General features: G+C 31.9%; 1 protein-coding gene and 1 long non-coding RNA gene across 3 annotated transcripts in view; one reads left to right on the plus strand and one right to left on the minus strand.

The window, feature by feature from the left end:
* Positions 1–25,004, minus strand: part of LOC142323608 (uncharacterized) — a 470,455-nt gene that overhangs the window by 341,597 nt on the left and 103,854 nt on the right. The window lies entirely within an intron of this gene.
* The window catches only part of LOC142323606 (glucose dehydrogenase [FAD, quinone]-like), a 115,442-nt gene that overhangs the window by 60,375 nt on the left and 30,063 nt on the right, over positions 1–25,004 (plus strand). For both annotated transcript variants that reach the window (XM_075363449.1, XM_075363448.1), the window contains exon 2: positions 23,246–23,474. In XM_075363449.1, coding sequence (XP_075219564.1) covers positions 23,256–23,474 — 219 coding nt within the window. In that variant the 5' untranslated portion in view covers positions 23,246–23,255. The remainder of the gene's footprint in view (positions 1–23,245; positions 23,475–25,004) is intronic.

The raw sequence follows: 25,004 nt of genomic DNA on the forward strand, positions 1-25,004 counted from the left end.
ATTAGAACTTAAAAATTCATTTTAACCCTTTAAACTCAGAATTTCAAAAAATTCTTCCTTATTGTGCATTTTTCACCGTTAGAAAAACGTGTATAAATTTTCTTCAATTTCTCATCGTTCTTTTTTGCTGGGCATTAATTATGAATCACTCACGACATGTTCTTTCATATATATATATATATATATATATAGATCTATGTGTAAATAAATAATACCTATATATTATTTATAAATTAATATATAAAATAAAAATATATTGATGCTTTACAAATAACAGATCACTAATAAGTTGTCATTTCATAACAAATATTTACATATTTTCGACAAGATCGATAAATCTTTAAACGATTATTGTACATACCAATTTAAAAAGAGAACATCATTGCTGCCTCTGTAAAAAATTAAAACCGTTCGTTGTATGACACGGATACATTAGTAGTACGCAGGAGCATATCGGTATTTTATTTCATACGTTACTTCCAGAATTGTTTTTTGAGACTTTAAATTCTACAACCGATACTCAACCTTGCGGTCCAAAAGACCTCAGTATTTTAATTAAATAAATATGCACTGAAAAGACAAAAATAAAGAATACGTGTAAAAATAAATTTAATATAAAAATGTAAAAGATATGGTTTTTATGGTTATTACTATAAATTATTATTACTGTATATTTGTTTTAAAGATTTATTTACTCACTCGTAAATTTCGCTCGAGTTAAGACTTGTCCACGACTTCACAAACGACGTAGAAGTAGCGAGTCGCAAATGGAAAATGTAAAATCCAACCGGAATTCAAGCCCTAAATTATATTTTATTAGTCTGGTTAAAAATAAAAATATTTAAGACGCACTTAAAGTAAAGAAATAAACAAAAAATCTGTTTTGGAAAATTTTTATTTACCCGTTATTTTTCATTTTCATCAAATCTTTTATAACTCTTTTTAAAATAATCGTGCGGTCTTGACATTATAAAATAAAAATACTCAAGATATACAAGTACATCGATCATTCAAATTCGATAAAAATATAATAGTTTTCTCGAAACGATCGTTCAGTGAAATCAGTTTCCTAGAATGAACGACCGTATGAGCGAAGGGCACGTATATCGTGACCAGCATCTTGTTAGGTAATTCTTTAATATTTCATCGACACGGATACGATCGGATTTAATTTCTCGATAAGAGTGCTGAAAATTTTTAAGATTTTTACGGCAGGTACCAAAAACGGGAATCAAGAGCGTTAAACACTTAATCGTCGGTTTGGATTTGTCGCATTTAAACTCGTTCGAGTTCAAATACTAACGTCGTACTTACAAGAAAAATCGTACGATATTAATACTCGTAAAATAAGATCATAAGTTCTGTAAAATTAAACCGTACTAAAGAATTAAACGATTACGTATATTCAATTTCAATTTTTTGTACGTGACTTAATAGATAATTAACTGCAGGAATTTTTAAGATAGTAAAATTTATCTCCACGGCCAACTAGTTCGAAGTAATATATGTAAAAACAATCCGCATAGCTACATAGTTTTTAAAACGGCGCAGAATATTTAATGTTAATTTTAATTCTATCTACAAAATATTAGTGTCACATTAACGAACACGATCCCAAATGATGGGGTAGGGCACGCACAACTCATCATTTTGAAAAAATTTGCATTTCTCTGGGGAAGCTGACAGTTTGTTCTCGCCTAGTAATTTAATAGGTAATACCTTTTTCGTTCTTTATGTGAGATATATAAACTCCTTTAAAAAAAATTAGAAGAAAAATCGTTTACATTTTAAAATTTTTATTATAAACTAGAAAACATTTTTTTATAGCATATTTATTGATTTGTAATACATAATAAATGAAGTAATATAAAATAAATACATACATTAATAAACAAATAGATAATTATTTTATACGCAATGTGCGGCCTTGCGTATAAATAACAATTATTTATAATCTTGTTACACAATAACAGATACTAGTTCTATAATCACCTATTACCAAGATTAAAAGTTAAACAAAAAATAAATCATAAATATTTTATGGAACGGAATTTAAATTATTTATGCGTTCACACAGATAGACGTTGAAAAATTATATTAAGAAAAATCTGCAACAAATAAATTATTAAATAAAGATTAATAATTTTGCAAGAATCACCGATTAAAATAGAAGATAGAAACCCTAATGGGCTTAGAAAATAAAATAAAGTTACGTTAAAACGCCTGTTTTATTAAATTGATTAGATATAAAAACATTATTCATCTTAAAATCGGATGAAATGACAGTCGAGCAAGGTACCCTCTAGTTGGAAGTTAGATTGCTTTATACGCCTTATCTTACCAAACGAGAACTCAGTCCTCGATTAATGTATAATTATCTTTTAATATTATTCACCGATTGAAAGTACGGAACGAAAAAAATGGCTAGTGCAGGTTTTATTTAATATGTATTTACAATGCGTTTTTTTACATTTTTTTTGTAAATTACTTCAGACAGTACGTGCATATTAAGTCATAAATACAAATAATGGTGGACTTAAATTAATTATGAAAATCTATTCTTGAATAAAACACTCAATTTTAAATGAAAAATAAACCGACCGCATAATATAAGGTTACAAAAAACCGGCCCTAGTACCTTACGTTTAACCCACCGTGTTGGTCTTGTAGTGAACGCGTCTTCCCAAATCAGCTGATTTGGAAATCGAGAGTTCCAGCGTTCAAGTCCTTGTACAGGCAGTTATACTTTTATACGAATTTGAATACTAGTTCGTGGGTGCCGGTGTTCTTTGGTGTTTATAAAATATTGATGTAAATGTCTACCGAGGCATTTACATCACAGGCATCCCAACAAGGCTTGGCATATTACTATGAGAAGTGAAAGGTTAGAGGGCGAAAGACGACTCCCGTTAAAACCAATTAGGGCTAGGAACGGGGGAGTGATGTAGCGACCGGAAGCGTCACAAGGTGTCTTCCCCAGGGTTGGGATGCTGCTTTTATTAAATTTCTATGCATATATGGTGTGAACGGTGGTAACCTCACTCGGGTGACTTAAAATGAAGCCAATGGTGGAAATATTAGCAATGTCCTTTATTTCTTAATTTTATAACTTTTTTTTTACGAATGATTGTTTTTTCTTTAATACTGTAAACGATAAACTATAAAATGTAACCGATATAGTATTTACAGTTCTATGTCGTATTGATAAGAATAAATACATCTTTAATTGCATTACTTGTACGAATTTTAATCTATTATCACGACTCAAATAACCAGAACTGTAAAAATACAATAAAATAGTAGATAACTTTATGAAAGAAAAAAACAAAGAAGAAACCCCAGATAAAGTCGGAAATACGCAAACAACGATATAAAATAATGCATTACGAATAGAATTATAAGATTGCGTTATGAAGAAGAAATGAAAACAGGGATCTTAAATAATAAAATACAATCGCACCGGACAAAAGCAGAGAAGTATGATTAAACATTTCTTATTTTATTTATTCTTTGTTTTTGTTTGAAACAAGAAGGATTTTATAAAGTCCGGAATTTTCAGTTTTTTTGTGCTTTATAAACGTTATAAAAACGTTAAAAGTGATGTAATGGTACTCAGATTACATGGTGTGTTTAACAAACGAGCACAGAGGATTCAAAAGATTTCAAAAGACGGAATACATTACGACAGAATACGGTACGAAAACGAATGTAAATTATACAAAACTAATGAGGACAGGTTTCAATTAGCTAATGACATTTTACACGAAAGAAAGAAAAATTGAATAAATAAAGGTATAAACAGGACAGAAAATGTACGAAGTAAAAGAACGACGGTACAAAAATTGGGAAATATATTAACAGAAGTTTAAAAAAGAGAAAATAAAATAAAAACCGAAATAGCATTAAAAAAAGCTTTGGTAATAAGGTAGAGTTAAACTTGAAGAAGCGTCTCGTGGAATTTTATTTACGGAGTGCATTCCGTTATGGATGTGAAACGTGGGCGCTAATAATATTAAAGTAAAATCGAAGGCGTTTTAAATATGGGCAAGTAGACTGGAAAAAACGAGTTTTTTCTGTTAACATGCAAATGAATAGAAATGAACATGATGCAAGGATCTGCCTTATATAAAGATACACTAAATTTTTTTTTAAATCGAAAAAATATTCAATAATTTCCGATACCGTGCCCTTTTTTTTAATTTTTATATGAGAGTTGGTCAATTTTTTAACAAAATCGTATTTAGCAAGTGCAATGGGAAACTCGCCGTTATGCGATTGGTTCGTACCCGAGTGAATTTATGCAGCGACTTCTCTACAATAACGCTGATTTTTAAATAAAATAATATAACGTACACTACAGTTTACGTCTTATCAGCTTATCTCAGAATTTTTGAATATCGTTAAAAAATATAATTCATTTTCTTACAGCTATATCGTCGTGCAACTTGCATGTTCTGCTGAAAGACTTGCTTGCGCAAGACGGCCGGAAAATTGGTCTTCAACGTATACTCAAATCCGCCACCTGTCGGCCTAAACCGGCGCTTGTGAAGGAATTTGCTCTGAAGCGACCGGCTAAACCGGAATAAAAACCGGACGACCGGCGACCGTGGAAAGTTAAAATCTGTTCGGATATTCTCCGGCTGCTGGACGGGGAGAGAGCGGTTCGGTATGTACGTAAGCGCTCCAAATGTAGTATCTCGTTATGTATATGTTAATTTCATTCCGGTCGCAAGCGGTCGATTAAAACCATATATATCAAAGCAAGCCTATTAACGGAAAAGATCTGAAAAAGTTACGCGGACACGTAGGGCGAGACATCAAGTAAAGAAGAAAGTAAAACAGAAGCTTATCAGAACAATTAAAAAAAAAATTGGTTGGACAAAACATAAAGCAGAAGGAGAAAACGGAGAGAATGTAAAGAAAAGACAGAAAAGAGTTAAGGTTACATGCTGTCTAAAAGAAAACTCGAGCCATCATCAAATCAAAAGTCTGGCTGGAAATTGAACAGAATAGAAATGGACATGATGCAAGATAACTAAATATAACTAAATAACTAAATAAATAAATAACTAAATAACTAAATATAACTAAAGATACACTAAATTTTTTTTTTAAATCGAAAAAATATTCAATAATTTCCGATACCGTGCCCTTTTTTTTAATTTTTATATGAGAGTTGGTCAATCTAACTGAAATTCGTTATATGTGATGGGTTTGTTTGCGTCACTTATTTTTGCATTCCCTATTGCTTCATTACGGTTCGTTTTTCTGTTTTGATTACTATAGCGCAATGAAAGTTATTGCGGATAGTTAAATCCTATTAAACTTGTTAATATATCTATCAGCAAAATTTCTTTAACATTTACAGAAATTTTTAAATAAATAATTTTAAGTTGTTAATTTTTTTTCACTTTCCTTAATGTTATTATAAAATGAAAGTAAATATAGGCCGCAAAACTATTCTGAATCGAAATATTTTGTTTTGTTATGTGATCTCTGCTCCAACAGTCATTTTCTCATAACAATCCTGGTATTTCATTTTAAATTATGAAATCGTATAAGATACCATTCGGATGGATCTGGCCGAACGGTTTGTATTGTTCAGCAGAATAATTTTACACTCCATACGGTACGGATGACTGTTTCGCTAAGGGACACTAATCCTGTTTTCAGGTAGCTTTGTATCTGAAGAAAAAGCGATTTGATGCAGCTTATGTTTGAGCCGTTCGATGTAAAAACTTACATCAGTAAGCAGTATGCTACTCCAATTCCGGGTGAAAACGTTCCTAGCTAGTACTGAAGGATTGCGGGCGAGATGGACGCTAACCAACTAGAGGGAGCTTGAGATATTCTTTCGGTAAAGTTGTCCATCTCGCTATGTAACTCCTCTGTAAATAAACAGTTCCATTTTATTATCCGTATCTTTCCCTTATTCTTAAACGCTCGCTAGGCGAATGTAAAAGATAATGAACATTTAGAGATAATGCGTACTTGGTATTTACACGTTTTGAGGGGGGGGGGGTCTCTTCTACAGATCTAACTGGGGATTTCGTGAACTAGCTGACGGTTGTGTAAAAGCATCTGAAGCATCTGCTTATCGAACAACAAATCTTCAACAAAAAAAAAAATCAGATGGATTCATGCTCCGATACTTACTTTTGTAAGCTCAAGAAAAAATTCTTTAAGCAAACTTAAAAACAAATTTCATACAAATATTGATGTCTTCTATTATAGTAATTATAAAGCCTGTTTATTACTATTACTGTAAATATTGCCTTTTTGTTTATACAAAACAAATCTAACAGATAAAAAAACAGAAAAGGAAAAATTCCAGATAAACAGCTGTACTGTCTGTTCACAGTAGCCAGGTGTGTTATTACTAGTGTCAGTAAACATTCTACGATGTTAAAGGTATTTGCAGAATGTCATGACAGTAATTGATACTTACTTCATTATTCAGAAAAAAAATTTTCTCGACGTGAAAAACGTTTTTTATTTCTTTGTGTTTTAGCAAAGTAAATTGTATTACTGTTAACTGAATAAAGCGGTCGTCGATTAGAAAAAAACATCAGTTAATAAATTCAATTAATATAAAATAAAATAATTTTCTGTCCAGAAAAAAAAATTTATTTTTAAAATCGTTAAAAAAACAAGCCTACTGGCTTGTTTTTTAACCAACATTAAACAACATTTTAACCAACATTAAACAAGTCAAATTTTACGATGTAAATCTTTATCAACGTCATTTTAACAATTACCTATAGGTGTCAATCTACATATATAGTTCAAGAATTCACACGTAAGAAAATAACACATTTATTGTTCGATCGTTTATAAAAACTTTTTAATATCTGTTTAACCTAAAGTCAAATAAAATTCCAAAGCTATTTATTCTACTTCAGTCACGTTCATTTCGGGCACGTTTTCACATGAGAATAATTAAAAGAATTCCCTTCTAATTAGTCGAGATCAGACGCATGAAAAGATGGCCATTCATTATTTCGGTTTACCTTTCATACAGTTTTGCAAATTCTTCAAAAGTTAAAACAATTATTTTGAAAAAAAATTGCAATTTAATTTCTTTTTAATCAAAATAATATTTCTAATGTACATCTGAAAAAATTCTGTTTATAAAGATATCATAGTATATAAGCTTTATAATTTGATACTAGAATACTCTGTAACAGTGAATTTGTTATTTTCAACAGCGAGTTGCTTCACGATAATTAAGACAAATCTCGTAATTTCTATCGAGCCTTCTTCTTCCTAGACAGATACTAGGATAAGATAACTTTTAAGAAATCACGAGTAAAACCAATGAATTCGTAACGAACATAAATCAACCGTCAGCAACTCCGTAGTATCCTGGTAGCGGTATCAGGTAAAAACCTTCCCCGGTAAAGTATCTCGATTAAGGTGACGGTGGTAAAGACTGAATTACAATATTATTAAAACAAACAATTGAAGACAACGATAAGCGACGTCGGTCGGTCGAATAACGCGCTAGCTGGAACTGGTGGTCATATAACCAATAAAGCCAATGAACTTCATTTTAAACAAACATTTTGAAAGATATCTTTAAAAAATAGTAAATAAATAAGATTAATGCATCTATTTCTACTTTAGGAGTTAAAAATATGTATTAACATAAACATAAATCACATATACGACCGTACATCACAGTTCCGATGAAATAAATGTTGTACTCCGTATGAAAATTGATTTTATTATAATTTCATTAATTATCGACTAACCGATTTCAGTAACTACTAATTACCATATCCGCACCGGAAATAAAACTGACGGTATAAGTAAAAATTTAATTATTTTTGATAATCGGGAGAGGGTGAAAATTTGACGGCAAGATCCGATCAGGAAGGACAGAGAATGGAAGACGAATAAAAAAGTTCACAATCCCTACGAAAATATCAATTACAAACAAAAAAGTTCGAAAAAAAGGAAAAAATTCCAAAACAAAATTTGCGACTAATCCACCACCAGATGTGTTACATAGTTATTAAAATTCATACCATTTGTCAATAAAATTCACAAAATGCGGAAGTTTTTATAAGTTGTCTTTTTTCACAAGCCAAACTCGTCCCCGAACTAACCGATTCGATCATTTTATTATTACTTTGTAGATGTTAATTACACGGTAAACGTAAACAATTTATAGATATTTTTCAAAAATTAAAGTTTTTATATTCTTGGCGTACCGTGTTTTAAAAATCTGAAAACTTTTTAAAAAGGAGTGCACTGCGGTCGACTTTAAAAACTTTTCAAAATATGTTTTTCATTGTTTTTTACTGTAATCCTTGGTACCGGACTGTTATTAGCGTATTGATATATAGCTCGGTGTTCCGATATTCAAAGTATTTTTGTGGGAAAATTTAAGAAAATCAGAACGGTAAAAGATAGTGCATATTTCCACAATCCAGAGATTAGCTCATACTAGATAGCAATCCCTACAATCTCATTTTATTTTTAATACGACACAGGTTTCTAGCAAACAGGTAGAATTTTTGACAAGGCTAATCATATTTTAAATACAAATAAAGGTAAAAAAAAAAAAACGACTGATATGTCAAAAAAAATAATTAAGTTTTAATAAGTTGCCGGAAGTTGTTTTATTTCTATTTAAATCTGCGCCGAGTTTAAAATTCGAAATTTAATAAAGTGGGTTAAAATGTTACTATTTTTAACTCTCAATGCGTATTTTGGAGTCTGTTACAACTTTTTTTTAAAGTTAATTCTATTTTTTAAATAATTTTTAATTCCTTATTTATTATAAAAAAGATCAAATATGTAAAAAGGATATGTAACTAGGTTTTAATGAAAAAAAAAAAAAAAATTAAATCTATATACTCGTATGTCGATCACAAACAGCGATACCAACAATATCCAAATTCGGTTTGAACGATCCTTTATTTAAGTTCAAATATGAAAAAAAACTGATTTCACAAAAACAATTATTCTTATTTAATTAATTCTTAGTTTCTCTGGATCTTTCTTTTCTTTCTTTCTTTTTCCTGTTTAGCCTCCGGTAACTACCGTTTAGATAATACTTCAGAGGATGAATGAGGGTGATATGTATGAGTGTGAATGAAGTGTAGTCTTGTACATTCTCAGTTCGACCATACCTAAGATGTGTGGTTAATTGAAACCCAACCACCAAAGAACACCGGTATCCACGATCTAGTATTCAAGTCCGTGTAAAAATAGCTGGCTTTACTAGGACTTGAACGCTGGAACTCTCAACTTCCAAATCAGCTGATTTGGGAAGACGCGTTCACCACTAGACCAACCCAGTGGGTAGTTTCTCTGGATCTACCGACTTTTATCTATTCGTTCAGATTTTGACACAAAATCTCAACTGCTATCGGCACATTGCGGTTCATAATTTTATATTTAATATTCATCATGAAACGTCTCTATTTTATTTAATATTATATTATTTCATAATATTTTGATTTGAAATTATTTTTTTCAAAAAAAAATAAAAAATAACTACATCTTTATGATATCCAGTGATTTAGGAAAACAGGCATTTATTTTCAAATACGGGTAAATTATTTTCTGTTAGTTGCCTTAACGTGACACGAGATAGAAATTGTTTTCGGAAACGGCGTAACGGTTTTCAAGAATAACAAACATGCAATGTGCGGCTTACTGAAAAAAGTAAGAAGTGAATCGGTGTTCCAACGCCTTTTTTTACAGTCATTCAATATACTGTCGTACACCGACACGTCAAGCGCGCCGAAACGCAGATGATATTCTATGGCCCTAAGAACGATACCTTCACCCTATTCGCCCGAGGGACCCACCGTATAGTGGAAATCATTACTTTCACGGACGATTCTGATCGCGTCAGTGCCGTGAGAAGACCCGGGAAAGGAAACATTAGATTAAAGTAACCCTTTCTTTAAAGAAACTATCCACTACATTTAGTGCATCGCCTGTGCCGATCGGAAAAAATCATGTACAACCAATTACAAATAAAATGATTTAAGAAAAAAAACCTCAAATAAAACGAAACATCACGTTGTAAGACAAAAAAACTCGAAAGGTAATCGCAATTACATAGACAATTATCGCATTAAAAGTAAATTTGTATCGATTTTATTATATTGTCACACAAGATTTCAAATAAAAACAACATGGAAAATGAAAAAAACATGTTTTTCTTCATTCAGTCTTATGAAAGCTATAAAAAATGACACGAATAACCTCCATGCAAGGTTAACCAATTTTATAAACTTCATAACACTCTCCGGTGTTATGAAGTTTATAACTAATTTTATTTTAAACTTTAATGGATCTTATACGTAAAGTGTATCTCGCGATATACTTTACGTATCGCGAGAATAGGTAAAAATCAGTTAAGCTAATTGTTAAATTGTATATCGATCTTTATGAGGGAATACCGATTAATCATTTATTTCTGATGTGATATTTCCATTTTTTCGCGATATCTGATCGAACTTAACCTTCTAAGAAAACAAACGTTAATATTACACGTCACTGACGAATCGTTTTCTCCATGCGATTTCGTTATCTGATGACGTCTAACCTGGCCGATATGCAACATCATTCTTATGTAATTATTTTACTAAAGACGAGAAAAAAATCAAAATACAACTATTTGATTTTTCTTGTTTAGCTATCAAGATATATAGAAAAGAATAGGCAACAACGATTCTATAATTAATTAAACGATTTACCTAATGCGCAATTCTTAGCGCGATTAACAAAATTAATTTTTAATTGCAGGTGAAGTTATATAAATTAATTATATCTCTAAAAATAGCGCGCTGGTTCGGTGGCTAAGATTAGTGTGCGCTCCCGATTTTTCTGAAAATTATCTTTTCATTTTTTGGATGAAAAATTACCGATACTTCTCTAATAAGACTCGAATCTCTAAGTTAACACTCGAATCTTATGCGTCCCCAATCAATAGAGTTAAAATAATTTTTCCCTTCTTCTCAAGCATTCGAACACGCCTCCTACTGCACGACGCGTGTACCGAATGTGCAAGGTTCTCTCCTTTTCATTACACGAAGTCCAAGTTCTCTTCTATCCGATATTTACTCGTGTAGAGGAATTGACAAAAAAAGTTGCAGCACACACGAATCGCTACAGTCGAGGTCATGTAGAATAGTCGGCTCCTACTCAAAGCTTGTTACCAGTTGACCAGTACTACTCTACTACCTGCACTTATATCTTTACGAAAAAACGACTTTAAAAGATAGCCCTCGTGTCATATTTAAAACAAACTTTCCAATTATATATTTTCCACGCCGAAAATCGAAAGTTAAAATAAAAATTTTCAAGAAAACTGTTTGATGTGACGATTTATTTTCCTGTGATTTTTCGGATCATAAGTTTCTAGGTTGCCGATCAATCGCTGAACGGTATATGATGAATCCTTCACAGAGGGAAAAGAACTAGCCACTATTCCAAATCTTTTAGTTGTATAGCTCGTTACTGCTGTCTAAACATAAATTTTAACTAAAAAATAATTCACGCTGATCCCAAAATATGAGTTTTTAAATTATATACATTGAAACAGTTGTAAAAATTACCGCAAAAAAAGTATTTTAACTTAATTTTTTTAAATATAACAAACAATTCTTGGTAGATTATAATTTGTTTTTTAAATCATACACAAATACGCGCACGTAAAAACTCACACCATTCATATCCCACATTTTATAATAAGAACGAATGAAAATGCATTAAATATTCTGCATCGCACAGAAGAACTTACGAATAAAACTCGGAGCTTCTAACCCTATTCGTCACGTAAGGAAAAACTGGAATATTTTTCCGACCACTCGAAGGAAAAACCGAGTATTATACCGTAAAAACTTATACTTTTTCGCATCGGTGTTGTGAGTCGGAATTTATTTCAAAATAAGCCGTAAGCATTAGGAAAAATTATGCATAAAATATATCCAGTTTTTCGGCTGTTTTCCCGGAAATTTAATTTCAAGGTTAAATAACTTCGTTAATAACTTACATAAAAATTTGTTTTAAGGTACGTAAGAAAACTTGCTATTTGGTCTACGGGTACCGTGCACATTTCTTTAAACCGAACCTTGTTTTAAGAACGATATTACAATACGTGTACAGTTTCATTATTTCACTTAACAACGGATCGGAAAAGGGTCATAGAGAAAAGAAGAATTTATGTAAAAAAAAAAAAAAACTGTCGGTAATTTCGACTATCTATAGATTAGAGCACGGTCACTATACAGTGAAACAGAAGTACCGTATAAGGTTTATGTAAACACTAGCAGCTAGGCCCTCCGGATGGGTTGCTCTGGCGGGCGGCGTTTCGGAATGGGATTATTAGGTGTCCAAAATTGATTACCTCTTGTGTAAAAATACTTTTTTTGAATGATGAAAATTGATATAAAAAAGTTAAATTAAAAATTTAATTCTAGAAATTGAACTAACGAATCGGGATTCTCCGCTAGTGATCCGTACAATACGGTCCCTACTTTTTGGTTATAGTTGATTTTACTAAGAAAAACAATGTCATAAATAAATAAATAACAACATTTTTAAAACACCACTATTAAATTAAACGCACTAATATGTAAAAAATAATTTTAGGACGTTATCTCAGAATGGATTTGACGAGCTTTGATGGTGATATGTAAGATCATGTGAAAGTCAAAGCTTCAAAACATTTATGCGAAAATAAACAACTTTATACATATTATTTAGATGAAAACAAAATTATCTTCTATTTATGTTTATTGGGTAATTAATTTTTTTGATTATTTTAAAAGCATGTTTTTATAAAAATGTGTTATTTTATACTTTCTATTAGAAATGTTTAAATATTTACGGGAGTTCTCGATATCTCGTACAAGGGTGTTCGAAGCGTTACGTTGGTTGACCGACTACATCGATGTTCATTCCAAAAACCTACTGCGCATGTGTACTATCCGACAACCGTAGAACGAAAGTGAGCTAAAGAAAAGCATGTAAAAAGGAGTTTTACTAGTATTTTGATGCTAATGACGCTTATAAAGCCGTAAATAAATATGATGCTTTTTGGCGCCATCGGCCTCCTGAATGAATGCATGTTCTTCGGGATCACAGTACGCTGTATGGCGCCGAGTGAACTTAATGGTTTGTTATAGTATATTTTATTTGTAAAATAATTACTTTAATATTTAAAACATAGATTACGGATCACTATTAAAAAACATACATAATTATTATGAAAATAATGTCTACACTACCGCGTGCGCACACATACATACACGAATGCACAAACAATTACATACTGAAAATATTACGTACATTACAAATATAGAAAAACAAAAGATAAAATATATAGAAAAATGAAGTAAAAGTTATAGAAAACTATTATATACCATATGGCTTGAAACACTTTGAAATATAAGCCAGGATTACCTGGATAAGTCTTGCAAAAATATATTGTGTCCTTACGATTTTATTCTTTAGCGCACCGACGAATTTTTTTCGGAAAAATCTCATCATCACTTTTCCCGTGAAATGGCAGTCTCAAAAGCTGTACGTGACGAGATTTTTCCACTCGTGATTCATCTTTCGGGAACAATACATCATGTACTGAGAGTCGGAAATCAAAAAATATTTTTTTGGATTCGATTTTCGACACAATTTGTTCTCATTGAGAATCATAATTTCAACGATACGGATACCAGGTTTCTTACACCGCTGAATAATTTTCTTGACACTGGGATATTACTCCCAGCATTTGGTTTCGGTGGTCGATGGCAAAGATATGCTTGTAATATTGAATTACTTCGGTTTAATTTTTTCTCTCCTCTATGTCGGCATTCTCAACAAATTCGTTTTCGAATTCGATTATATCTGAACAAAAAAAAAAAAACGTCTATTATCTCGCCATTTTCCAACGATTACTTCTCCTAAAGATTGCATAACAGATTTACCTACATTCAGATTAATTTTAAAACTTCTTTTGGTGTACCTTTTCCACCGTCTCTCAGAGCGCCAGTAGTGTAACTTTTTAATTCTAATCATTTCTTTAAAAAATTGTAATATAGTAACTGTCCGTATAAAGTGAATGTACGAAGTTTATTTTTTCTTTCATTAAATGCAATACAGCATAAGAGCTGTGTCCTTTATTTCCGCCGTAATCCGTAGCGCCACTGTATACGAGTGTTTTTATATCGTTTCGTCGGGTGATACTGTCGAAATACTAGGCGCCCAAGCCACAAAACCGTAGCCTCGTCTACGTATAATTCCTTTTTTAGGATAATTAGCCATTTTTACATTTAAAAAAATCAATTAGAGGTTTTAATTTATGTAATCGGTTACCTGCTGTTTGTTCATTGTTACAAAAATAAAAATCTATCATAATTCGTATCTATTTTGGTTCGTATAATTACGAAAAGCCGGGTAATATTACACAAGTGATGGGTAAACCAATCGTTTTTATTCTATTCAATTTAGCATTCCCCACGTGTAAATGAAGTTCCAGAAACACCTCGCCTTTTGTTTCATGTCTCTATGCTGATAAACGACATTTAGTGTGATTAATTATTGTCTTACAGCCTTCTGCATAATTATTTGTTTCATTTACAATTAAGTTAAAATACTTATCGTCAGTTAACAGTAGTTGAACAGCCTATCGGCTTACCGCCAGGTTTACGAAGACCAGGCAGGATTTTCAACAAAATAAATGTTTTTATTTTTTTATTTTGGTGGTCCTGTCACCCGTAAAATATTACTCCCCGCTTTCTCATTTGAAGTCTTTTGGTTGGTTTTTGATACAGGTATATTTATTTCAATGTTATTTACACTTATTTCAATAACATCGTCATTAGTTTCAGCGTCTCCGGTTACAGTCTGCAACGGTGTCGGTAAGATCTTCGTTCGCTTTAACTATCCGATTCGATTTTACTATCAACTAAATAGTCATATTCAGAGTCACTTTCGGAGTATATTCACCGTTACTACTCTCATTTTCCAAAATATATTTTATTTCTTCTTCGGATATTATCTTTTTAACATTTAATCGTTGTCACTTTGATCGAATCGGACCCATTACGTCCATTACGTAAATAAAGGAAAAAAATTGAAACCGCAAACAATTTTATAACGCTATGCATTCAAGTAAACGTCAAGTAAAGAACAAGAGCTAAACTGAAAGGCCAACAACAGTAGAATGCATTAGATGCGACAATCCACTGGTCGCCACATGGTGCCGACGACTCCTGATGTGACTGACCGGCTGGCGCCTCGTGGCGGCCGCGGCGCTCAACATGTCGAGATAAGGGTGTAATTCGTTCAACAAACAAATATTATTCTTTAGTCGTCACAAACATCCGTCTCGTAGGATCGGAAATATTTATTCCAAGAAAATACTTCGCATAACGTCACAAAATAAAATGTTGTAGTTAAAACGTCGATTTGGATTTATCTTATTTTTTTAAAGACGTAAACGAAAAGACCCTAGCCCGATCGTCAGCCGGTTTCAAAAATACCTTATTACCCGAAAGAAAACCAAGACAGAATTGCATAAATGTCTCGTATGAAAGTTATTTCAGTTTTTTTAAATCCTAACCCTAAAATCTTTTTAAATATACGAGTATATATATCTCAAGAGATAAAAAATTACGGTTTATTTCTAAACAAGACGCTACATTCGAAATTCAAAACATTTTTATACGAAAATTCTTTAAAACTAAATTTTTATTTATTCTTCAACCCTTGAAATTATTTCAAAACGCTTACCGATGAGAACTACAAAAAAAACGAAAAGAAAATTTACATTATTTAATCGGAAGAGTAACTGAAAAATTACTTTAAAAAATTTAAAGACATTTTCTACAGTCGTTTCAAATTCTACCTGTTCAAATATTTACTAAAATATTTCAACAGGTATCCTTCACTCGTAAATCACAACAATGATTCGTTATATCAAAAGACAGGTCGACCTCCAGTTTTAAATTTTTTAAATGTTTTCAAGTTTTACTAAGGTGGTGCCGAATGGAAGCTTTTCAAATAAGTTCGATACGTTTAACAAGTTTTATTGTAAGCACACTGACGTCGTTGATTACTGTTCAATTGAAGATCGATCTTCTGTTAAGTCGGTAATCGCGCCTGCCGAGTGTTCCGACGTACAGACCAGCGACGACTTTCGGCGGGAAAGTATTCTTTTCACGCATTAATACTTTTGATCTACCGTAAAAATACATTCTTAAATTGTAACAGTTAACGATTAACATAGCGCGCACTGATATCATCCAATAAGTTGCACAAATCATTTTTAAAGATTATAATATATAGTCGTACAGCACGCGGAAAATTTACGTCGGATTAATAAAATAAATGAACGTTTCTTTCATCTATAATATTAAAGAAACAAAGCTAATAATAATTATTTTAAGTAATACAAAACATTAAGTAAATTTTAGAAGACTATTATTATTAAAACATTTTAAGGTCAAATAAAGAAATACGGATATATCGTTTTAAGCAACAGGCATAAAACGATAAAAAAATACATAATGTAATTAATTTACATTAACCGAAATAATTATAACTACATTTTAATATTTGAAATAAATACGATTTGGAATTTCTATAAAATAATTTACAAAAATAAATTACGGATCGGACGGTACGGATTTTAGCACATCAATTTTAAAACCGAGGTAGCTGACTCAATTAACCGGGATACTATCGCTCATCCTTAGTCATCACCGAGTAATAAAACACTGTACACTTAACAATGATCACCAAAAAAACTCGTTTTGAAAACCAACAAAAAAAGTTTTGAAAGACCGTTACATAAATTTAAAATAAAATTACTGAAAAATAACATTTTATATAGCCGGCAAATATGTTTAATTTCTTCAATATATCTACTTAAGCGGCTCTTTTAGAAAATAACGTTATACCTTTCAATTTAAAAAAAAATTAAATTAACTAAATACCCGGGATTTATTTTGTGAATCCTCCTCTTGTAACTTCTAACCAGACTTCCTTTTAAACCTCGCTTGAATTTCGCCTCTTTCGAATAACAATTTCTCAATCGTAAATCGTTCGAACATTTTGGTCGAGCCGATCAAAAAAACGGTCAGTTAAGTATTTGTGTTCTACGATAAAAAATCGACGCTCCAATAGATAGCGTACGAAGATGAATCGTTCAAACGTAACTTGAAAAACTTACCTGTGCTTGTATTTTTGTGCTTTACGCGACGGTAGCCTACAGGGCTACGAGTAAACTCCAAATGCGCATGATGTGCGGTATATCTGTAATCTGCGTACTTGATGGTTTCAGGTGATTTTATTTTTATAATGAAACCGCACGGCATATTTTTCAAATCAAGATATATACTTACTGTGTACGTATTAAAATAACGATAGCAAAACCGTGTCAAATTGAAGATTTTTACATTAAAGCTAATGTCATACACAGCGGTTTAGACCGAAGCGTTTATGAAGTCTAACACCAAGTCGTTGGGTCGTTCCATTGTTTTTTAATTCACGAAGACACATTGTAGTGCGGGCCGACCGGCGGTTTACACCAACCGAAAGTAAACAGATTTGGGTAGTCATACAGATGAGCCATCGCTACTGTTTTTTAGCCGTTTTATAGCTTCAAGCGGTACATAAGTACCGCTTCAACTGACTCGTTAAACATACTAATTAGACATAACCGACTCGATAAACCCATCGGTCAAAACCGTTGTGTTAGCCTTAGTTCGACTCGGCTTTAATAATTACATAATTTATTTACGGTTTTGACTAAAAGAGTTGCGACAAAAAATTCCAATCTTATAATATGGAAATAGAAGTATTGAATCCCTTTAGGTGAATTAAGTCATTGTGAAAGTGCGACAGCGTTTGAGTAACGCGCGTACAACTCTTCATAAAAATAAAATACCATGAAAAAAATTTTAAATAGAGTAATCTACCGTTAACGTTTCTTATAATTGCATCGTCTTATGTTTATTTTATTAATAACGCAGGTAATCGGGAACAACTTAAACCCATTATGATGAGAACTGATGTATCTACTACAAGTGTCCTACTGATTTTTCGTAGCAATTTATTCTTGCATCTTGAAAAGACGTTAAGTAAAATTAATTCAAACGGTAGGCGATATTTTTAATAAAACGTATTCTCATATTATTTGATCATGGTAAATAAATCGAATATAACGTTAAACTTAGATTTCTATGGCATTATAACAATAGAAGAAAATATCTGTCAAAAAAAAAAATTATCAGAAGTACTGATGTATATTTAATTTATAGATAAGATAAAAATGATATAACAATTTTACGATGTACTGTTTATATCAATACAGCGAGTTACCGAATAGAGCGACGCTATCGCTATCTATTAATAGAAACAGCAACTACATGGACATTCAAAACTGCGCTGATCTGTTATTACTTTATGTGAAATTGAGATGTTAATAGGAAAAAAACCATAAAATTGTCGATTCAAAACTAATACCATTAAAATAATGTCTAAATTTTTATGAAAATTCTAAGTTTATACATTAACGATGTAATTAACCATATTATCATTACGAAAAATATTTAATTTGTGGGGTAGTGATAAACAATAAATAAATAATAATGTAGACAATTTATAATTTTTTTTTACACCACAAAACAGAAAAAAAATTAAGTTTAACCTAATCTTTAATACAGTAATAAACTAGTTATTACTCAAACCAGTCTCTCAGGCTGCTTTAGAGATTCATTTAGGTGATCTGGAATGCACACTGATGTAGAATTCTACTGTTTTTCCTATCATAAAATTTGTTAATATTATTATTTAATGAAGTTCTCCTCCTCTATGAATCATGAGACCTTGCCGTTGGTGAGGGGGCTTGAGTGTTCAGGGATACAGAGTAGCTGGACCGAAGGTGCAACCATATCGGAGAGGTATCTGTTGAGAGCCAGACTAAGGAATGATTCCTGAAAGAGGGCAGCAGCTCTTTCAGTAGTTGTTAGGGGCGTGAGTCACAATGACTTAAACGGCCGTATCAACATCACTCAGTTCTCTGAGTACTGCGCAGCTGAAAGCAATGGAAAACTACAGCTGCTTTTTTTCCGAGAAAATGTGGCTCTCTGCATTTTCACATAGCAATAATGGAGGCGCCTTCCTTGGTAAAATATTCCGGAGGTAAAATAGTCCCCCGTTCGGATCTCCGGGTGGGGACTACTAAGGAAGGGGTCACCAGAAAATTAAAAAATAACATTCTACGAGTCGGAGCGTGGAATGTTAGAAGCTTCAAAAAGGTTGGTAGGCTAGAAAATTTAAAAAGGGAAATGGATAGGGTGAATGTGGATATAGTAGGAATTAGTGAGGTTCGGTGGGAAGAGGAAGGCGACTTTTGGTCGGGTGATTTTAGAGTAATTAATTCAGCGTCAAATAATGGGCAGGCAGGAGTAGGTTTCGTGATGAACAAGAAGATAGGGAGGAGAGTGGAGTATTTCAAAACGCATAGCGATAGAATCATTGTAATAAGGATAAAATCAAAACCTAAACCGACAACGATTGTTAACGTTTATATGCCTACAAGCGCCCATGATGATGATGAGGTAGAGTGTGTATACGAAGAGATTGATGAAGCAATTAAACACGTAAAAGGAGATGAAAATTTAATAATAGTTGGAGATTGGAATGCAAGCATTGGAAAAGGCAAGGAAGGAAATATAGTGGGTGAATACGGGCTGGGCAAAAGGAATGAAAGAGGGGACCGACTTATAGAGTTTTGCACGAAGTATAATTTAGTAATTGCCAACACCCAATTTAAAAATCATAATAGAAGAATATACACTTGGAAAAAGCCAGGCGATACTGCAAGGTATCAGATAGATTATATCATGGTTAAGCAAAGATTTAGAAATCAACTCGTTGACTGCAAAACTTACCCTGGAGCAGACATTGATAGCGACCATAATTTGGTGATAATGAAATGTAGATTGGGGTTTAAAAACCTGAAGAAAAGTTGTCAGATGAATCGGTGGAATTTAGAGAAGCTTGAGGAAGAGGGGGTAAAGAAGATTTTTGAGGAGGACATCGCAAGAGGTCTGAGAAAAAAAGATAAGGTAGAAAATGTAGAAGAAGAATGGGAGAATGTTAAAAAGGAAATTCTTAAATCAGCAGAAGCAAACTTAGGCGGAATAAAGAGAACTGGTAGAAAACCTTGGGTTTCAGACGATATATTGCAGCTGATGGATGAACGTAGAAAATATAAGAATGCTAATGATGAAGAAAGTAAAAGGAACTATCGGCAATTAAGAAATGCTATAAATAGGAAGTGCAAACTGGCGAAAGAAAAGTGGATTAAAGAAAAGTGTTCAGAAGTGGAAAGAGAAATGAACATTGGTAAAATAGACGGAGCATACAGGAAAGTTAAGGAAAATTTTGGGGTACATAAATTAAAATCTAATAATGTGTTAAACAAAGATGGTACACCAATATATAATACGAAAGGTAAAGTCGATAGATGGGTGGAATATATTGAAGAGTTATACGGAGGAAATGAATTAGAAAATGGTGTTATAGAGGAAGAAGAGGAAGTTGAGGAGGATGAAATGGGAGAAACAATACTGAGATCTGAATTTAAGAGAGCATTAAAAGATTTAAATGGCAGAAAGGCTCCTGGAATAGACGGAATACCTGTAGAATTACTGCGCAGTGCAGGTGAGGAAGCGATTGATAGATTATACAAACTGGTGTGTAATATTTATGAAAAAGGGGAATTTCCATCAGACTTCAAAAAAAGTGTTATAGTTATGATACCAAAGAAAGCAGGGGCAGATAAATGTGAAGAATATAGAACAATTAGTTTAACTAGTCATGCATCAAAAATCTTAACTAGAATTTTATACAGAAGAATTGAGAGGAGAGTGGAAGAAGTGTTAGGAGAAGACCAATTTGGTTTCAGAAAAAGTATAGGGACAAGGGAAGCAATTTTAGGCCTCAGATTAATAGTAGAAGGAAGATTAAAGAAAAACAAACCAACATACTTGGCGTTTATAGACCTAGAAAAGGCTTTCGATAACGTAGATTGGAATATAATGTTCAGCGTTTTAAAAAAATTAGGGTTCAAATACAGAGATAGAAGAACAATTGCTAACATGTACAGGAACCAAACAGCAACAATAACAATTGAAGAACATAAGAAAGAAGCCCTAATAAGAAAGGGAGTCCGACAAGGATGTTCCCTATCTCCGTTACTTTTTAATCTTTACATGGAACTAGCAGTTAATGATGTGAAAGAACAATTTAGATTCGGAGTAACAGTACAAGGTGAAAAGATAAAGATGCTACGATTTGCTGATGATATAGTAATTCTAGCCGAGAGTAAAAAGGATTTAGAAGAAACAATGAATGGCATAGATGAAGTCCTACGCAAGAACTATCGCATGAAAATAAACAAGAAGAAAACAAAAGTAATGAAATGTAGTAGAAATAACAAAGATGGACCACTAAATGTGGAAATAGGAGGAGAAAAGATTATGGAGGTAGAAGAATTTTGTTATTTGGGAAGTAAAATTACTAAAGATGGACGAAGCAGGAGCGATATAAAATGCCGAATAGCACAAGCTAAACGAGCCTTCAGTAAGAAATATAATTTGTTTACATCAAAAATTAATTTAAATGTCAGGAAAAGATTTTTGAAAGTGTATATTTGGAGTGTCGCTTTATATGGAAGTGAAACTTGGACAATCGGAATATCTGAGAAGAAAAGAATAGAAGCTTTTGAAATGTGGTGCTATAGGAGAATGTTAAAAATCAGATGGGTGGATAAAGTGACAAATGAAGAGGTATTGCGGCAAATAGATGAAGAAAGAAGCATTTGGAAAAATATAGTTAAAAGAAGAGACAGACTTATAGGCCACATACTAAGGCATCCTGGAATAGTCGCTTTAATATTGGAAGGACAGGTAGAAGGGAAAAATTGTGTAGGCAGGCCACGTTTGGAGTATGTAAATCAAATTGTTGGGGATGTAGGATGTAGAGGGTATACTGAAATGAAACGACTAGCACTAGATAGGGAATCTTGGAGAGCTGCATCAAACCAGTCAAATGACTGAAGACAAAAAAAAAAAAAAAAAATGAAGTTCTGTGTGATATTACAGTAGTAATTATGTATTTTGATAAAGAAATCTTGGATATTAACTGCTGAATATTGCAGCAATGACCAGTAAACACCCATCTAAGAACAAACATTAAAAGATCTACCAAAAGAAGACATTTGAAAATAAGAAAAAACAAATGATAAAGCTCAACCATAACAAATAATCAATAAATAAAATTATTAAAAACGCAAAGCATAATAAAAATGTTACAACAGAGAAGTTAATCTGAAAATCCAGACAAAATTGGATCTGAAGAACACTTTAAAACAGAAGTAAAAATATATACTTTAAAAAAATTCAAAGTATAATGTTACAACTTATGTGAGTAGTCCGAACACTATACTGTTTAATGAGTGTAAATGCAACTGGATTTGCCTCATTTAATGATGCTTAGTGAAAATGCTTCTTTTAAATGAAACAAATGGAAAATAAAGTAATAGTAAAAGAAGCTTCACTTCACTACATAGTGTAAAACAGGGCAATTTTGGGAAGTAAATACTGATTTATAGCAGCAATAAATACTGATCTTCCTTCCTTGATGGAATTGTTCTTAACTTTTATGTCTGAATGAATTAACATAATGAACACTAAGCCAAAACACCCTAGGTTAAATTGTACAACAATGCTGCAAACAATATAATTTTTTGCTCCAGTTGCAATAAAAATAAACCTGAGTACATACTTCTTTATAAGTTACTCTACCTAGTAAACAAAGTTTGTAAAAACAAATCAATAGAATATTCATGTGTATCTTCTGCGATAAAACTTTATTTCACACATTTTTTTTTAAATGGCACTGTTCGACTAACACAATACCTAATATTTTAACTGATAGGTAGTAAAGATAGGTTCCTCTTTCCAAACTCAGCTAACTGTTTAGGTTTTGAAAAATGTTATGATAAGTTATTGAACCGAGCACAGCACAGTACAATGAAAGTCATGATGCTTCAGTGTACAGTAGACTATTTTATATGTGCAAAACAGAGTGTGCCCTGGTGTCAAAAAATAGTTTATAAAGTAACATTCATTACATAAGTACATTATAATACTATTCTAATTTTCATATGCTTATTTAAATTTTTTTTCACGACTCTTTGTTGTAGAATATAAAAAATGGCTAGAACTGGTGTGTGCTTCTTTATACTGAGCCTTATAGCAGCAGTAAATACTGCTTTTCCTCCCTTGACGGAATCAATGCTAAGTTTTATGTCTGAAGGAATTAACATGATGAACACCGAGCCAAAAGATGTGAAAACAGTTCTCAGAGAATATGATTTCATTGTCGTTGGAGCAGGATCTGCAGGTTGTGTTGTCGCAAACAGGCTTACAGAGGTAATTGCTATCTTATTATATTTTTAATGTTCCCTACTCATTAAAACATTAGAATATCAAGTATAAATTAATCTTATAGTCAAAAGAAGTAAATCCACTGGGTTGGTCTAGTAGTGAACGCGTCTTCCCAAATCAGCTGATTTGGAAGTCAAGAGTTCCAGCGTTCATGTCCTAGTAAAGTCAGTTACTTTTACATGGATTTGTATACTAGATCATGGATACCGGTGTTCTTTGGTGGTTGGGTTTCAATTAACCACACATCTCAGGAATGGTCGAACTGAGACTGTACAAGACTACACTTCATTTACACTCATACATATCATCCTCATTCATCCTCTGAAGTATTATCTGATAGATAATTACCAGAGGCTAAACAGGAAAAAAGAAAGTCAAAAGAAGTATTCAATATTTTTTTTTAAGTTTGCAACAAAATTTCACACAGTTATTTCACTTCTACTAGTATTTTTCACAGCTATATGGTGATAAGTGATTCTTATTGACATCTGTAAAGGTTATAACTTTCACATAAAAAATACAGTGATGCAAATAAATCTACACTAGTTAATGCTGAAATAGTCTATAAATTTAACAATAATTATGAGAAATATAACTTAACTGCATAAAATTAATAAAAAATGAACTGGTGTTACAAACTTAAAATTTTTTAGCCTGAAGGCCTAGTTACATATTTGTTTTATGAACACTGAATTTTTGGTGTTTAATATTTTTTTCGCTTCTTCATTTACAACATTAAAAAGGGATTTTAATTTTCTACAAAATTTAGTAAGAGTACTTCTCATCTTTAGTAATCTTTATAATTCAATGTTAAACATTAGAAACGGGTCATTACCCCTTAAACATTACATTTTTAACATCATTTTCAAACAGTCAATGCAAACTTTTAATTTTTATTGAACAATAATTAAAACTGTATGCAAAGCACCACCACCTAGTATTCCACTAAGCTTATAGGTAAAATAATGAACATCTCCGTAAGATTAGATTTGAGTTTTCAAAATCTGAATTTGGTTATACAAGATCTGTAAATAAAGTAATGAGACTAGTTATTTTTGGCAGCCAAAGTGGCAAAACTGTAAAGTTACTAGTAAACATATGGTTATTTGAACAGCTGATTTAAATTAGGTATTAATATTTTTAGTCTATTGTTGCCATGCGAGACGTAAACAAACTTTTCATGAAACAAGTTTTTGATGCACATTACAAAAATGAGTGACTAATTATATTGATAGACAAAAAAAAATTGTTTTTGTGTTTCTCTAAGTGTGATACCATTTCTTGAATTGCTTTTTTGTGTACATCACAGATATGTAAATACAATTTTTCAATCACTTTTAGTTTTAAATAAATTACACTTAAAAAATAAAAGGGAAAATATAGTTAAAATCTGTAAAATTTATAATTTTGCATGGCCATAACTGTGTTAGAATGATTTCGCTGATGCTTTTCTTTTATAAATAGCCTCAGTAACATTATGAATTAATGTCCATTAGTATTCCATTTCCCTTTATA

Source organism: Lycorma delicatula, chromosome 4 (genome assembly GCF_047948215.1).
Source record: "Lycorma delicatula isolate Av1 chromosome 4, ASM4794821v1, whole genome shotgun sequence".
Taxonomy (NCBI): domain Eukaryota; kingdom Metazoa; phylum Arthropoda; class Insecta; order Hemiptera; family Fulgoridae; genus Lycorma; species Lycorma delicatula.